Raw genomic sequence first — 17109 nt, forward strand, 5'->3', positions numbered from 1 at the left:
GCCACCATTATAACCCTAAACTGGACCACCTTTTGGGGTTAATAAACTCTTTCGACTTTCGTCCTCTCAACTTCAAGTCTCTTTGATGCCTCACCCATCTTCTCTCCCATCTCTTAGAAGGGCATTACCTCCTTGCCAAGTCTATCCCTTCTAACTCTACTCCAGGTAAAACAAAGAGCTTTTGTGTCAAACAAACCTGGGTTCAAAGTCTGCCATCTTCTAGCTAAATATTTCACAAGGTGGTTGTGTACAGTGTGCACCTAGATGGAACTCAATTATTCTCCTTGCCCTTGACCCTACACTGCCTTCTGGGAAGTTCTAATTCTACTCTTAAATATCTCTCATATTCATCTTCCTTTCCTGGCCCATCCATCCGATCAAAGCCTTGGTTCAGATCCCTTATTACCTGTCACCTAGGCTATTTGCAACAGCCTCTAAACTGGCTCCTCTACACCAGCGGTTCTCATGGTATGGTCCAGGGAATCCTGAGGCTCCCTGAGACTCCTTCAGAGCATATGCAAGGTCAAAACTATGCTCATGATAATACTAAGATGTTGTCTTTTTCACCCTCATTCCCTCACAGGTGTAGAGTGGAGTTTTCCAGAGGGTAAATGACATGACATCACAAACACCGAGAAGCAGATTTAAGTATCATTTTCTATTAATCTAAACATCAAAAAGATTTTTAAAAAGGTAGATGTCACTCTTCTCACTGCATTTTTGGTTTGAAAATAGCTATTTTTCATAAAAATTATTAATCATGCTAACATGTAATGAGTTTATTTCTCAATGAAGTAATAAACAAATATTTTTAAATTTTCTCAGTTTTAATTTATAATATGGTAAATATTGATGACTATAATCCACATAAATAAAAGCCCTTTTGGGTTCTCGGTAATACTGAAGAGTATAAACGGGTCCTAAGTGCAAAGTGTTTGTAAACCACTGCTCTGTGCTAATCTCAATCTCTGAAGTCTATCCTCCACATCTCAACCCTAAGTGATATATCTAAAATACAAATCTGCTCATGTCATCCCCTGCTCAAAACTCTTCAATAAAATGTACATCCACAGGAGAATAGATAAATTGCCATATACTAATACAATAGAATATTGAAAAGTAAGTTGAGCGAACAACTACATGTATCAGCATGAATCTCATAATCATAATGTCCACAGGAAAAAGTTGGGAAGAACTGTCTAATATGATTCCATCTACATAACATCCAAAAACATGTAAAACAATACTAGGTATTGGTTTGGTGAGCTATACCTATCCAATAAAGAAATAGAAATAATCACCAACTTCAGAACAATGGCTAGCTCAGAGAGGGAAAAATGGGAATGGAAGTGAGGAGAGGTATACAGGGGGCTTCAAATATAATTGCAACGTTTTATGTTTTTAGTTGGGTTACAAACACATAAATGTTTATTACATTATTCTTTATATCTTTTGCTACATAAACAAATAAACTTTTGGTGATCCCCCAGCCACCTCTTGGGTAAGTTCAGCCCACCTAACTTCTCAGCTTCACCTGTTCCCAGCCTTTGATCTTTAGGCTCTGGTATCCATAAACTATTTCACATAGCCTTGCTTTGCTTATGCCTTTCCCTATGTCTGAGAGGCCTTTTCTGCCTTTCTCCTCTTGGTCATTCCTACATTTATCTGCCAGGTGTTACTCTTCTGAGAATATTTTCACAAACCTCCAGCTAGACTAAGTGTTCTTTTCCATGCTCCCAAAACTTCTGGTGAATGCCTCCATTGTGGCTATTAGAACATTATACTGAAATGAGCCTGGGTGGCTCAGTCGGTTAAGCATCCAACTCTTGATTTTGGCTCAGGTCATGATCTCACGGTTTATGAGACTGAGTCCTGTGTTGGGCTCCATGCTGTCAGAGCAGAGTCTGTTTGGGATCCTTTCTCTCTCCCTCTTTCTGCCCTTCCCCTGCTCATGCTTTCTCTCTCTCCCAAAATAAACTTAAAAAAAAATCTAGAACATTATACTGAAATGATCTATCAATCTTTTGTCCCTAGCACCTAGACCAATGCAGGGGCATTCAGTAGACCTGCAATGCTTATGGAACTAAGTAGATTACACCCAGTTTGTGTGACTTTATACCAATAAGCAATTAATCCAACTCAAATCTCTGGTAGACAAATTCAATTCATCAAATAGTTATTAAGTGCCCAGCATAGAAAAGGTATTATGTGAGAGCCTATTAGGCAAAGGATTAAATGGATGAATAAGTGCCTGGGCTCAGAAACCTATAAAAGAGAAAAAGCAGATGGGTATGAGGGGAGGTAATTTCGCCTCACCATATGTGAAACATTCTATAAAACCAATGTAATCAAATCAATATGATATTGACATATGAATAGACAAATCTGTGCAACAAAAAATCCAGGAATTATACAATACATAACATTAGACAAAGATATTAGAACTATATGACAATTTTAAAGCAGTGATCATAAGAATGCTTCAATGAACAATTATAAACATGCTTGAAACAAAAAAAAAACAGAAACAGAAGATGTAAGAAACAAACGTAAATTTTAGAACTGAAAAATACTATATCTGAAATAATGAAAACAGATGGACTCAACAGAAGAATAAAAACAATGGAGAAATAGAAAGTACTCAATATTAAGAAAAGAGGAAATAGACTGAAAAAAATAAACTCAGGGATCTGTGGACTACAGCAAAATATATACAGCATTCAGATAATCAGAGACCCAAAGAAAAGAAGTGAGAGTGTGGGAATGAAAAATCATTCAAAGAAATAACAACTAAAAATTTCTTCACTAATATGATAGAAACATAGACCTACACATTCAGGAAGCTCAGTCAACACAAACAGTATAAACCCAAAGAAATACATGCCAAGACACATTATAGTCAAACTGCTGAAAACTAAAGAAAAAAGAAATTACAAGTAGCAAGAAATGACACATGTAAGGGAAAAAACAATTTGAATGAGAGCCAAAATTTCATCAGAAGCCATGGAGGCAAGAAGGAAGCAGCACAACATTCTTCCAAGTGCTGAAAGAACTATCAATCCAGCAAAAATATCCATTAGGAATAAAAGGGAAATCAAGACATTTACAGATGAAGGAAAACTAAGAAAATCTACTGACAGCAGGCCTACCCTAAAACTCTAAACAGAGAAGAAATGATAAAAGAAGAATCTTGAAATACCAGGAAGGAAGGAAGAACAACCGAAGAGTAAAAATACAGGCAAACAGGTGCTCCTGGGTGGTTCAGTCGGTTAAGCGCCCGACTTCGGCTCAGGTCATGATCTCGTGGTTCGTGGGTTTGAGCCCTGCATTGAGTTCTCTGTGCTGACAGCTCAGAGCCTGGAGCCTGCTTCAAATTCTGTGTCTCCCTCTCTCTCTGCCCCTCCCCTGCTTGCTCTCTGTCTCTTTCTCTGTCTCTCAAAAATAAACAAACATTAAAAAAAAATACAGGTTAATACAATAGACTTTCCTTCTCTTGGGTGTTAGAAGTTATGTTTGACAGTGAAACAAAAATTGAAACACTGTATGATATGGTTCTCAATGTATGAAGAAATATTTAAGACAAATACATTATAAATGGGAAGGGTAAAGGGATGTGAATAGAGGTAAGGTTTCAACCTTCCCCTCAAACTGGTAAAATGTTAATTAAAATGTCAATACCAGACTGTGATATGAAGTATATATCTATTATACATATAAATTACACAAGAGCAACTACTAAAAACCTATACAAACCACAGGCTAAAAATTCATATGGAAATACAAGGGCCCTGAATAGCCATAATAATCTTGAAAAAGAAAAACAAAGTTGGAAGGCTGACACTTTCTGATTTTCAAACTTACTAGAAATATATGATAATTGAAATAGTGTGATACTGTTACAAGGACAGACCTATAGACCAATGGAATAGAATTCAAAGTGAAGAAATAAACAAACACATCTGTGGTTAATTGATTTTCAACAAAGGTGTCAAGACAATTCATTAGGGAAAGAATGGTCTTTTCAAATGGTTCTGGGACAACTGAACAGCCACATGAAAAAGAATGATATTGGACCCTTACCTCACATCATATACAGAAGTTGACTTGAAATGGATAAAAGACCTAAATGTAATAACTAAAACTATAAAGCTCTTAGAACACAGGTGTACATCTTCATGACCTTAAACTATGAATTAGGCAATGGTCTCTTAGATATGACACCGAAAACACAAGCAAATAAAGAAAAAAGTAGATAAACTGGACTTTTGTTCTTTCTAGGACACTATCATGAACTGAAAAGACAACCCCCAGAGAGAAAATATTTTTAAATTACATATCAGATAAGGTACAATATCCAAAATATATATTAAAAAAACTCTTACAACACAACAATAAAAAGACAAATTACCTAATCAAAAATTGGGCAAAAGTTCTGAATAGATTCTACTCCATAAAAAGATACACAAATGTCTAATAAGCACATGAAAAAATGTTTGACATCAACAATCATTAGGGAAATACAAATTAAAATCTCAGTGAGGGGTGCCTGGGTGGCTCTGTCGGTTAAGCATCCGACTTTGGCTCAGGTCATGATCTTACAGTTTGTGGGTTCAAGCCCTGCATCAGGGTCTGTGCTGACAGCTGAGTCTGGAGCCTGCTTCAGATTCTCTGTCTCCCTGTCTCTCTGCCCCTCCCCTGTTCACACTCTGTCTCACTTTCTCAAAAATAAACATTAAAAAAAATAAAAAATAAAATCTCAATGAGATACCACTTCACATGCACTAAGATGGCTATAATCGCAAAGACAGACAAGAACAAGTGTTGAGGAGGATGTGGAAAACTTGAGACCCTTATAAATTGCTAGTGGGAATGTAAAATGGTGTTAGGTACTTTAGAGAACAGTTTGGTAATTCCTCAAGAAGTTAAAACAGAGCTAACATATGACTCAGCAATTCCTTTCTTAGGTATGCACCCAAGAGAACTGAAAATATACATTAACACAAAACTTTGCACATGATCATTCACAGCAGCATTATTCATTATAGTCAAAAAGTGGGGGCGCCTGGGTAGCTCAGTCAGTTAAGCATCCAACTCTTGGTTTCGGCTCAGGTCATTATCTTATAGTTTGTGGGAGTGAGCCCCACATCGGGTCCTGTCCTGAAAGCATGGAGCGTGCTTGGGATTTATCTTTTCCTCTCTCTCTGACTCTCCCCAGCTTGCACTCTCTCTTGCTCTCTCTCAAAAAATAAACATAAATTTTATTTAAAAAAACACTTAAAACAACACAAACGCCTATAAGATGATGAAAGGATAAACAACATGTGGTATATCCATGCAGTGGAATACTGTTCAGCCATTTAAAGACTAAGTACTGACAAATGCTATAACTTGGATGAACCCTGAAAATATTTTGCAGAGTGAAAAAGCCAGACACAAAGGACCACATATTGAACAGTTCCATTTGTATGAAACAGAACAGGCAAATCCATATACAAAGAACGGCCAAAAGTGGGTTGACAGGGGTGAGAGGAGGAGTGGAAGGAATGGGGAGTAACTGTTAATGAGTACAGGATTTCTTTTTGAAGTGATGAAAATTTTCTGGTATTACACAGTGGTGATGGCTGCACGACATTCTGGATATATTTTTTAAACTTAACTGCACTCTTTAACATGGTAAGTTTTATGGTGTGTGTTACATACCAATTTTTTTGAAAAGTACACTTAACTAAATGAAAATGAAAACTGAACATATCAAAATATATGACACAGCTAAATCAGTGCTGAAGGGGAAACTTACAGCACTAAATGCTTACATTACAAAAGAGGTAAAGTCTGAAAATAATCTAAGCTCTTGTCTCAAGACTAGAAGGAGCAAAATAAACCCACAGCAAGCAGAAGGAAGGAAAAACAAAGATAAAAGCAGAAATCAATGAAGCTGAAAACATAAACAGAAAAAAATCAATTGAGACAGAAACTGTTTCTTTAAAAAGTTTGAAAAATTGACAAACATCCATCAGATTGACACAGAATAAGAAAAGGCACAAAAAACTAATACCAGGAATGAAACCAAGGATATCAGGGTGCCTGGGTGGCTCAGTCAGTTGAGCATCTTACTCTTGGTTTCAGCTCAGGTCATGATTTCACAGTAGTGGGATCAAGCCCCAAGGTGGTGGACTCTGTGCTGGCAGCTCAGAGCCTGCTTGGGATATTCTCTCATTCATTCTCTCTCTCTCTCTCTCTCTCTCTCTCTCTTCCCTCTCCCTGTTCTCTCTCTCAAAATGAATAAATAAACATAAAAAATTAAAAAAAAAAAGAAACAGAGGATATCACTAGAGACTTGGAAGACATCAAAAGGATAATAAGAAAATACAATCAACAACTCTGCATACATAAATTTAACAACTTAGATAAAATGGACCAATTCCTTAAAAAGCACAAACTGAGAGGAGAGGGAAGATGGCGGCATAAGAGGACGCTGGGCTCACCGCGCGTCCTGCTGATCACTTAGATTCCACCTACACCTGCCTAACTAACCCAGAAAACCGCCAGAGGATTAGCAGAACGGAGTCTCCGGGGCCAAGCGCAGACGAGAGGCCCACGGAAGAGGGTAGGAAGGGCGGCGAGGCGGTGCGCGCTCCACGGACTGGCGGGAGGGAGCCAGGGCGGAGGGGCGGCTAGCTGGCCAAGCAGAGCCCCGGAGTCTGGCTGGCAAAAGCGGAGGGGCCGGGCGGACTGTGTTCTGACAGCAAGCGTGACTTAGCGTCTGGGAGGTCATAAGTTAACAGCTCTGCTCGGAAAGCGGGAAGGCTGGAGGACAAAAGGAGGGAGAGTTGCTGAGCCCCGGGACGACAGAGCTCAGCTTGGTGGGGAACAAAGGCGCTCGCCAGCGCCATCTCACTCACCCATCCCCCAGCCAAAATCCCAAAGGGAACCAATTCCTGCCAGGGAACTTGCTCGCTCCCCGCAAACACCCAACTCTGTGCTTCTGTGGAGCCAAACCTCCAGCAGCAGATCTGACTCCCTCCCGCTGCCACAGGGCCCCTCCTGAAGTGGATCACCTAAGGAGAAGCGAGCTAAGCCTGCCCCTCCTGCCCCCGTGCACCTTGCCTACCCACCCCAGCTAATACGCCAGATCCCCAGCACCAAAAGCCTGGCAGTGTGCAAGTAGCCCAGATGGCCACGCCACCCCACAGTGAATCCCGCCCCTAGGAGAGGGGAAGAGAAGGCACACACCAGTCTGACTGTGGCCCCAGCGGTGGGCTGGGGGCAGACATCAGGTCTGACTGCGGCCCGCCCACCAATGCAAGTTATTCAAGACAGCACAGGGGAAGTGCCCTGCAGGTCCTCACCACTCCAGGGACTATCCAAAATGACCAAACGGAAGAACTCCCCACAGAAGAATCTCCAGGAAATAACAACAGCCAATGAACTGATCAAAAAGGATTTAAATAATATAACAGAAAGTGAATTTAGAATAATAGTCATAGAACTAATCGCTGGGCTTGAAAACAGTATAGAGGACAGCAGAGAATCTCTTGCTACAGAGATCAAGGGACTAAGGAACAGTCACAAGGAGCTGAAAAATGCTTTAAACGAAATGCAAAACAAAATGGAAACCACCACGGCTCGGATTGAAGAGGCAGAGGAGAGAATAGGTGAACTAGAAGATAAAGTTATGGAAAAAGAGGAAGCTGAGAGAAAGAGAGATAAAAAAATCCAGGAGTATGAGGGGAAAATTAGAGAACTAAGTGATACACTAAAAAGAAATAATATACGCATAATTGGTATCCCAGAGGAGGAAGAGAGAGGGAAAGGTGCTGAAGGGGTACTTGAAGAAATAATAGCTGAGAACTTCCCTGAACTGGGGAAGGAAAAAGGCATTGAAATCCAAGAGGCACAGAGAACTCCCTTCAGACGTAACTTGAATCGATCTTCTGCACGACATAGCATAGTGAAACTGGCAAAATACAAGGATAAAGAGAAAATTCTGAAAGCAGCAAGGAGTAAATGTGCCCTAACATATAAAGGGAGACCTATAAGACTCGTGACTGATCTCTCTTTTGAAACTTGGCAGGCCAGAGAGGATTGGCACGATATCTTCAGTGTGCTAAACAGAAAAAATATGCAGCCGAGAATCCTTTATCCAGCAAGTCTGTCATTTAGAAGAGAAAGAGAGATAAAGGTCTTCCCAAACAAACAAAAACTGAAGGAATCTGTCACCACTAAACCAGCCCTACAAGAGATCCTAAGGGGGATCCTGTGAGACAAAGTACCAGAGACATCGCTACAAGCATAAAACATACAGACATCACAATGACTCTAAACCCGTATCTTTCTATAATAACAATGAATGTAAATGGATTAAATGCGCCAACCAAAAGACATAGGGTATCAGAATGGATAAAAAAACAAGACCCATCTATTTGCTGTCTACAAGAGACTCATGTTAGACCTGAGGACACCTTTAGATTGAGAGTGAGGGGATGGAGAACTATTTATCATGCTACTGGAAGCCAAAAGAAAGCTGGAGTAGCCATACTTCTATCAGACAAACTAGACTTTAAATTAAAGGCTGTAACAAGAGATGACGAAGGGCATTATATAATAATTACAGGGTCTATCCATCAGGAAGAGCTAACAATTATAAATGTCTATGCGCCGAATACCAGAGCCCCCAAATATATAAAACAATTACTCATAAACATAAGCAACCTTATTGATAAGAATGTGGTAATTGCAGGGGACTTTAACATTCCACTTACAGAAATGGATAGATCATCTAGACACATGGTCAATAAAGAAACAAGGGCCCTGAATGATACATTGGATCAGATGGACTTGAGAGACCTATTTAGAACTCTGCATCCCAAAGCAACAGAATATACTTTCTTCTCGAGTGCACATGGAACATTCTCCAAGATAGATCATATACTGGGTCACAAAACAGCCCTTCATAAGTTCACAAGAATTGAAATTATACCATGCATACTTTCAGACCACAATGCTATGAAGCTTGAAATCAACCACAGGAAAAAGTCTGGAAAACCTCCAAAAGCATGGAGGTTAAAGAATACCTTACTAAAGAATGAGTGGGTCAACCAGGCAATTAGAGAAGAAATTAAAAAATATACGGAAACAAACGAAAATGAAAATACAACAATCCAAACGCTTTGGGACGCAGCGAAGGCAGTCCTGAGAGGAAAATACATTGCAATCCAGGCCTATCTCAAGAAACAAGAAAAATCCCAAATACAAAATCTAACAGCACACCTAAAGGAAATAGAAGCAGAACAGCAAAGGCAGCCTAAACCCAGCAGAAGAAGAGAAATAATAAAGATCAGAGCAGAAATAAACAATATAGAATCTAAAAAAACTGTAGAGCAGATCAACGAAACCAAGAGTTGGTTTTTTGAAAAAATAAACAAAATTGACAAACCTCTAGCCAGGCTTCTCAAAAAGAAAAGGGAGATGACCCAAATCAATAAAATCATGAATGAAAATGGGATTATTACAACCAATCCCTCAGAGATACAAACAATTATCAGGGAATACTATGAAAAATTATATGCCAACAAATTGGACAACCTGGAAGAAATGGACAAATTCCTAAACACCCACACTCTTCCAAAACTCAATCAGGAGGAAATAGAAAGCTTGAACAGACCCAGAACCAGCGAAGAAATTGAACTGGTTATCAAAAATCTCCCAACAAATAAGAGTCCAGGACCAGATGGCTTCCCAGGGGAGTTCTACCAGACGTTTAAAGCAGAGATAATACCTATCCTTCTCAAGCTATTCCAAGAAATAGAAAGGGAAGGAAAACTTCCAGACTCATTCTATGAAGCCAGTATTACTTTGATTCCTAAACCAGGCAGAGACCCAGTAAAAAAGGAGAACTACAGGCCAATATCCCTGATGAATATGGATGCAAAAATTCTCAATAAGATACTAGCAAATCGAATTCAACAGCATATAACAAGAATTACCCACCATGATCAAGTGGGATTCATTCCTGGGATGCGGGGCTGGTTCAACATTCGCAAATCAATCAACGTGATACATCACATTAATAAAAAAAAAAAAGAGAAGAACCATATGATCCTGTCAATCAATGCAGAAAAGGCCTTTGACAAAATCCAGCACCCTTTCTTAATAAAAACCCTTGAGAAAGTCGGGATAGAAGGAACATACTTAAAGATCATCAAAGCCATTTATGAAAAGCCCACAGCTAACATCATCCTCAACGGGGAAAAACTGAGAGCTTTTTCCCTGAGATCAGGAACACGACAGGGATGCCCACTCTCACCACTGTTGTTTAATATAGTGTTGGAAGTTCTAGCATCAGCAATCAGACAACAAAAGGAAATCAAAGGCATCAAAATTGGCAAAGATGAAGTCAAGGTTTCGCTTTTTGCAGATGACATGATATTATACATGGAAAATCCGATAGACTCCACCAAAAGTCTGCTAGAACTGATACATGAATTCAGCAAAGTTGCAGGATACAAAATCAATGTACAGAAATCAGTCGCATTCTTATACACTAACAATGAAGCAACAGAAAGACAAATAAAGAAACTGATCCCATTCACAATTGCACCAAGAAGCATAAAATACCTAGGAATAAATCTAACCAAAGATGTAAAAGATCTGTATGCTGAAAACTATAGAAAGCTTATGAAGGTAATCGAAGAAGATATAAAGAAATGGAAAAGACATCCTCTGCTCATGGATTGGAAGAATAAATATTGTCAAAATGTCAATACTACCCAAAGCTATCTACACATTCAATGCAATCCCAATCAAAATTGCACCAGCATTCTTCTCGAAGCTAGAACAAGCCATCCTAAAATTCATATGGAACCACAAAAGGCCCTGAATAGCCAAAGTAATTTTGAAGAAGACCAAAGCAGGAGGCATCACAATCCCAGACTTTAGCCTCTACTACAAAGCTGTAGTCATCAAGACAGCATGGTATTGGCACAAAAACAGACACATAGACCAATGGAATAGAATAGAAACCCCAGAACTAGACCCACAAATGTATGGCCAACTAATCTTTGACAAAGCAGGAAAGAACATCCAATGGAAAAAAGACAGTCTCTTTAACAAATGGTGCTGGGAGAACTGGACAGCAACATGCAGAAGGTTCAAACTAGACCACTTTCTGACACCATTCACAAACATAAACTGAAAATGGATAAAGGACCTGAATGTGAGACAGGAAACCATCAAAACCCTAGAGGAGAAAGCAGGAAAAGACCTCTCTGACCTCAGCCGTAGCAATCTCTTACTCGACACATCCCCAAAGGCAAGGGAATTAAAAGCAAAAATGAATTACTGGGACCTTATGAAGATAAAAAGCTTCTGCACAGCAAAGGAAACAACCAACAAAACTAAAAGGCAACCAACGGAATGGGAAAAGATATTTGCAAATGACATATCAGACAAAGGGCTAGTATCCAAAATCTAAAGAGCTCACCAAACTCCACACCCGAAAAACAAATAACCCAGTGAAGAAATGGGCAGAAAACATGAATAGACACTTCTCTAAAGAAGACATCCGGATGGCCAACAGGCACATGAAAAGATGTTCAACGTCGCTCCTTATCAGGGAAATACAAATCAAAACCACACTCAGATATCACCTCACGCCAGTCAGAGTGGCCAAAATGAACAAATCAGGAGACTATAGATGCTGGAGAGGATGTGGAGAAACGGGAACCCTCTTGCACTGTTGGTGGGAATGCAAATTGGTGCAGCCACTCTGGAAAACAGTGTGGAGGTTCGTCAGAAAATTAAAAATAGACCTACCCTATGACCCAGCAATAGCACTGCTAGGAATTTACCCAAGGGATACAGGAGTACTGATGCATAGGGGCACTTGTACCCCAATGTTTATAGCAGCACTCTCAACAATAGCCAAATTATGGAAAGAGCCTAAATGTCCATCAACTGATGAATGGATAAAGAAATTGTGGTTTATATACACAATGGGATACTATGTGGCAATGAGAAAGAATGAAATATGGCCTTTCGTAGCAACGTGGATGGAACTGGAGAGTGTGATGCTAAGTGAAATAAGCCATACAGAGAAAGACAGATACCATATGGTTTCACTCTTATGTGGATCCTGAGAAACTTAAGAGAAACCCATGGGGGAGGGGAAGGAAAAAAAAAAAAAGAGGTTAGAGTGGGAGAGAGCCAAAGCAAAGGAGACTGTTAAAAACTGAGAACAAACTGAGGGTTGATGGGGGGTGGGAGGGAGGGGAGGGTGGGTGATGGGTATTGAGGAGGGCACCTTTTGGGATGAGCACTGGGTGTTGTATGGAAACCAATTTGACAATAAATTTCATATATTGAAAAAAAAATAAAAATAAAAATAAAATTCTTTATTACTGAAAAAAAAAAGCACAAACTACCATAGCTCACCCAATATGAAACAGATAATTTGAATAACCTCTAAAGTTTAAGGAAATTGAATGTTAATTAAAAACTTCCCCACAAAAGAAATCTCCAGGTCCATGTGACTGCACTAGAGAATTCTACCAAAGGTTTGAGAAAATTTAACATTAATTCTGAAATCAAAGAATGAAGTTTAAGAAATCAAGGAAGGAGCACCTGAAGTGGCTCAGTCAGTTATGCGTCTGACTTTGGCTCAGGTCTTAATCTCACAGTTCGGGAGTTTGAGCCCTGTGTCGGGCTCTGTGCTGACAGCTCAGAGCCCGGAGCCTGCTTTGGATTCTGTGTCTCCCTCTCTTTCTGCCCCTCCCCTGCTTGCATTCTGTCTCTCTCAAAAAGAAATAAACATTAAAAAACTAAAAGAAAAGAAATCAAGGAGGATCTAAATAAATGGAAAGACATACTGGGTCCATCAAAGACTCAACATGGTAAAGATGTCAACTTCCCCAAATTGAGACAACTGGGGGCACTTTTTCAAAACATACACTCAGATCCCACCCCAGACCTAAAAATCCATAATGCTAGGGGTAAAGCCTAGGCATGTATTGTTTGGGGGGGGAGGGGAAGCCCCACCCCCACCCCAGGTAATTCTGATTTACAGACTGCAAGGCCAGCCTCCCAGTCACTATTCCTAGAGCCATGGGGCTGAGAGACCTATTCTCTATCTGTCCACCAAGTTGGCATAGCCCAGTGCAAGAGGTCCATCAACCTCTTCCTGTACCTTCCCACCTGCAATCTCCCCAAGGAACTATGCTGCCTACTAGCCATCACATGCATTTTCTTAAGGTCCAATTCTGAGTCATCAGCTGATATGAGAGGGTTTTCCCACATAATCGGATCAATATATTATAGGAAGGGTCTACCTCTGGTACCACAACCTCCCTTCCTCTTCCAGCCCTCCTCAAACCCTCCCAGAGGGGGCCCAGGGAAGACCTGTAGGAATGAAAAGTGTCTGTCCTTGCTTCACGGAACATTTATAGCACTTGTCCACCTGGTCCCCAAAAAACATCTCATTCTGGTTAGAGGAGCTGCTCCAGCACTCAAAGAGAGTCAGATTGGCATTTGTTGGGCGGATCAGGTAGAAGATCTTCTCACCCTGAAACAAAACAGGTTTAAGTGCCAAAAACATCAACAATTTCCATAAAAATCCTCCAGAGGGTCTCCAAAAGGATATTTTCTCTCCCATGCTCCAAGACCACGTAATATGACAGATTCTCCCCCAAACCCATCCAATAATCATTTTTATGCGGATTTGGAAAACTTCAAAAGCTCCTTTTGCACTTTGTGCTTTTGAGCCACTGTTAACATTGACAAAAAATGATTTGGAAAGGGCATTCCAAACAAAATTGTTCAACTTAGGACAAATATACACCAAAAGCTTCTAGTTTAGATGCAAAGTCAAATGAAAAATGGCCTCTATAGATGAGTAGATCAATACTACTAGCCCTAGGAGAATTTAAGGCCACATTACTGATGAGAAAATTGAATTTGCCTTTAAATGCCATTTACAGAGAGTGTTCCTTCTCACACCTGCAATCAAAGCTAATAAAAGTTTAAAAGTTCAGTAATTGCCCAAGGACTTCTACAAGATTATATGTTAGGTGATTATCTGTTGGAAAAACATTTTATTTCCTAATTATGTTTTGCCTAGACAATCACCAGATTATTTGGTTGAAAAGAAATAAAAGCCCACCAGCACAAAAATATCCTCAACCTACAGCTGATTAGTTTAACCAATATTTCCTGATAATAAATTTCAATGGAGAAAAGCAATAACACTAGAAATTATCTATTGTACAATTGGAGAAATTTCATTCAGATCTGTAGATTACAGTATCCTATCAATATTGATTTTCTGATTTTGATAACTATACTGCAGTTATATATGAGAATGCCCTTATTTTCAAGAAATATGCACTGAATTATAAAGGGACACATGTTTGCAACTACTCTCAAATGTTTCAGAAAATATATATATATACATATATATATATTTTATTATTATGTTTGCTTTATAGAAAGAGAATATAATAAAATGTAACATTTGGGGAATCTAAGTGAAGGGCACACAGGCATTCTTCCTACCATTTCTGCAATTTTTCTATAAAAAAGGAATTATTTTAAAATGAAAAAGTTAAATCTAACATTTGCATAGCAGTGATTTACATGCTCCCATTTCATGATAAACCAGTGAAAACAACTAGTTTAGGATTTGTGATCATTTGGACAAGAGCCATATCCAAGTCTTCTGCTCTTTCCTTGGCATTTCTGATAAGAAAAATAAATAGTATGATGGTGGAAAAGAATCAAAATTAAGAAATTTGTTTTCCAGGGGTGCCTGGGTGGCTCAGTCAGTTAAGCATCTGACTTCAGCTCAGGTCATGAACTCACGGTTCATGAGTTCAAGCCCTGGGTTGGGCTCTGTGCTGACAGCCTGGAGCCTACTTCGGATACTGTGTCTCCCTCTCTCTCTGTTCGTCTCCCACTTGCTCGCTTGTCTGTCTCTGTCTCTCTCTCTCCCAAAAATAAATAAAGATTAAAAAAAATTGTTTTCCAGACTTTAAAAATCCTTCATAGTCACTGATAATCAATATGCTAATTACAAAATTGAAACAATCACTAAAAGGGAAACTACCCATAGGAAGGCTAACATTAAAAAAAAAAAAACAACCTGTCATGGGCACCTGGGTGGCTCAATTGGTTAAGTGTCCAACTCTTAGTTTCAGCTCAGGTCATGATCTCACGGTTCGTGAGATCAAGCCCCACATCGGGCTCTGTGCGGACAGTGCAAAGCCTGCTTGGGATTCTCTCTCTCTCTATCTCTCTGACCCTGCCCTACTTGTTGCACATGGTCTCTCTCTCAAAATAAATAAATAAACATTAAAAAAAACTTGTTATATATATGCTCTATCTTGGTGGTGGCAGTTATGCAACTACATACAATGTCAAAACTCATCAAACTATACATTTAGAACATATTAATTTTATGGTGTATAAATTATACCTCAATAAGGATGGGGGATGGGAAGTTTCTCATGTTACCAAGAATCTGCAGTAAATATGAACATTTCTATACATAGTCATAGGAGTATAGATTGGTTCAATGGACAGCCAGAAAACCTTAGGCATCTGCTGTTATTCAAAAAAATGTTAAGCATCAAAACTGTAGAGACAGTTTATATGGCATATCCACTTAGTGCCCAACCCTGATAGAGTAGTTATATGGAAATGTCACCCAAACAGAATCTGAGAGGCAGGTAGACCTCAGCAGCCTCTTCTGTGCTGCCACCTGAAACAAAGAGGTGGCCCAAGGCCAGGCTGCCTCTAGAAGCCACATTCATTCCTACCTTGAGCACATGGTACCAGACCGAGGTGCCACCAAAGTCAATGTGAAAGTCTGTATAGCTATCCCGCACACTCATGAGGCAGTACTTTTGCACATTGGGCCTCTCAAATATACACTCCTCTGGCCACAAGTTCTCCACCCACGAGAGCTTCCGAACAATCTTGGGAGTCTCCACAAGGTTAGAAAGCCTAGCAAGGAAGGGGTGGAGAGCAGACGTCAGCTGATTGGGAATTAAAGATTAAAGCCTGAATAAAATGCTCCCCATCCCAGTGAGAGTCAAATAAGACAAAGAAGTCCTTTCCACAGGATCCCCAAGGGCACATAGGATACTTATTTCTATAAGTCTGGTCAGCATCCTCATTCCACTCAGCTCTAGAAGTCCCAAGTCCCAGCTCCACAGCATTCCCCAGTCAAAGGAGGTCATTTCCTCCACAAAATGCTCATAACTCCCTTCACCTGGGTCCACTCACTTGGCACTGAGTCAATAACAGTTATTGTACTGTCCCCATGTCTTAATGTCTTCTTTATGAGGAACCATTAGAGAAACCTTTCAAGGGCTCAGTTTCAGGTAGTGTTTCTCCCCAACATCTGGTTGTTTTTATCTTACGTAAAACCACAAACCTTATGATATTGCACTCCTTCCTTGTCCTTACTTTCAGGAAATTCACTGAAAACGCTACAGTCCTTCTCTAACAACTATCCAGACACTCATACACGCATTTTGTGTGCAGATTACCCACCAGATGCATCCTATTTCTCGACTTTTATTTTCCTTTTGTGCCATTTTTGTCTATTCTTTCCCTCTGTATCTCTGTAAGCTACCTCAAATAGCCGTTCAAGATGAAGTGAGATACAAACAAACACAGCTTTAAAAAAAACCCTCAGGTTGTTAACTCTGATGTTAACACCAACAGCAAGGATTTTAATATTGTATAGTTATTCAAAATGTTGCCATTGATGGAAACTGGTTGAAGAATACACAGGACACCCTGTACAGATTTTTGCAACTTCCTGTAAATCTATAATTATGTCAAAATTAAAAGTTAAAAAAGTACATAATCAGACAATAAGTTTTCTAAGTGCAAAAAGATATGTTACAATTTGGGGAATTTCCCGCATTTCTGAGCACAGAGAAGACTACATGTATCTACTGAGTGCATGAGTCCAGATAGAATCATTTAAAGGTTATAAAAAGCTCTTTTTTCTTTTATATCTAAGTAACCTTACCCTTAGAGAAACTACTTGGGGGTAATTCAGTAAATCTATTTCCAGGGACAGAGGACCTATACTGGGAATTAAAT

General features: G+C 39.5%; 1 protein-coding gene across 3 annotated transcripts in view; it reads right to left on the reverse strand.

Moving 5' to 3' along the window:
• PHF8 (PHD finger protein 8) overlaps positions 1–17109 on the reverse strand; it is a 94242-nt gene that overhangs the window by 48443 nt on the left and 28690 nt on the right. For all 3 annotated transcript variants that reach the window (XM_049644619.1, XM_049644620.1, XM_049644621.1), the window contains exons 7-8: positions 15810–15996; positions 13396–13558 (exon numbers count right to left, since the gene is read on the reverse strand). In XM_049644619.1, coding sequence (XP_049500576.1) covers positions 13396–13558; positions 15810–15996 — 350 coding nt within the window. The remainder of the gene's footprint in view (positions 1–13395; positions 13559–15809; positions 15997–17109) is intronic.

Source organism: Panthera uncia, chromosome X, assembly GCF_023721935.1.
Source record: "Panthera uncia isolate 11264 chromosome X, Puncia_PCG_1.0, whole genome shotgun sequence".
NCBI lineage: Eukaryota > Metazoa > Chordata > Mammalia > Carnivora > Felidae > Panthera > Panthera uncia.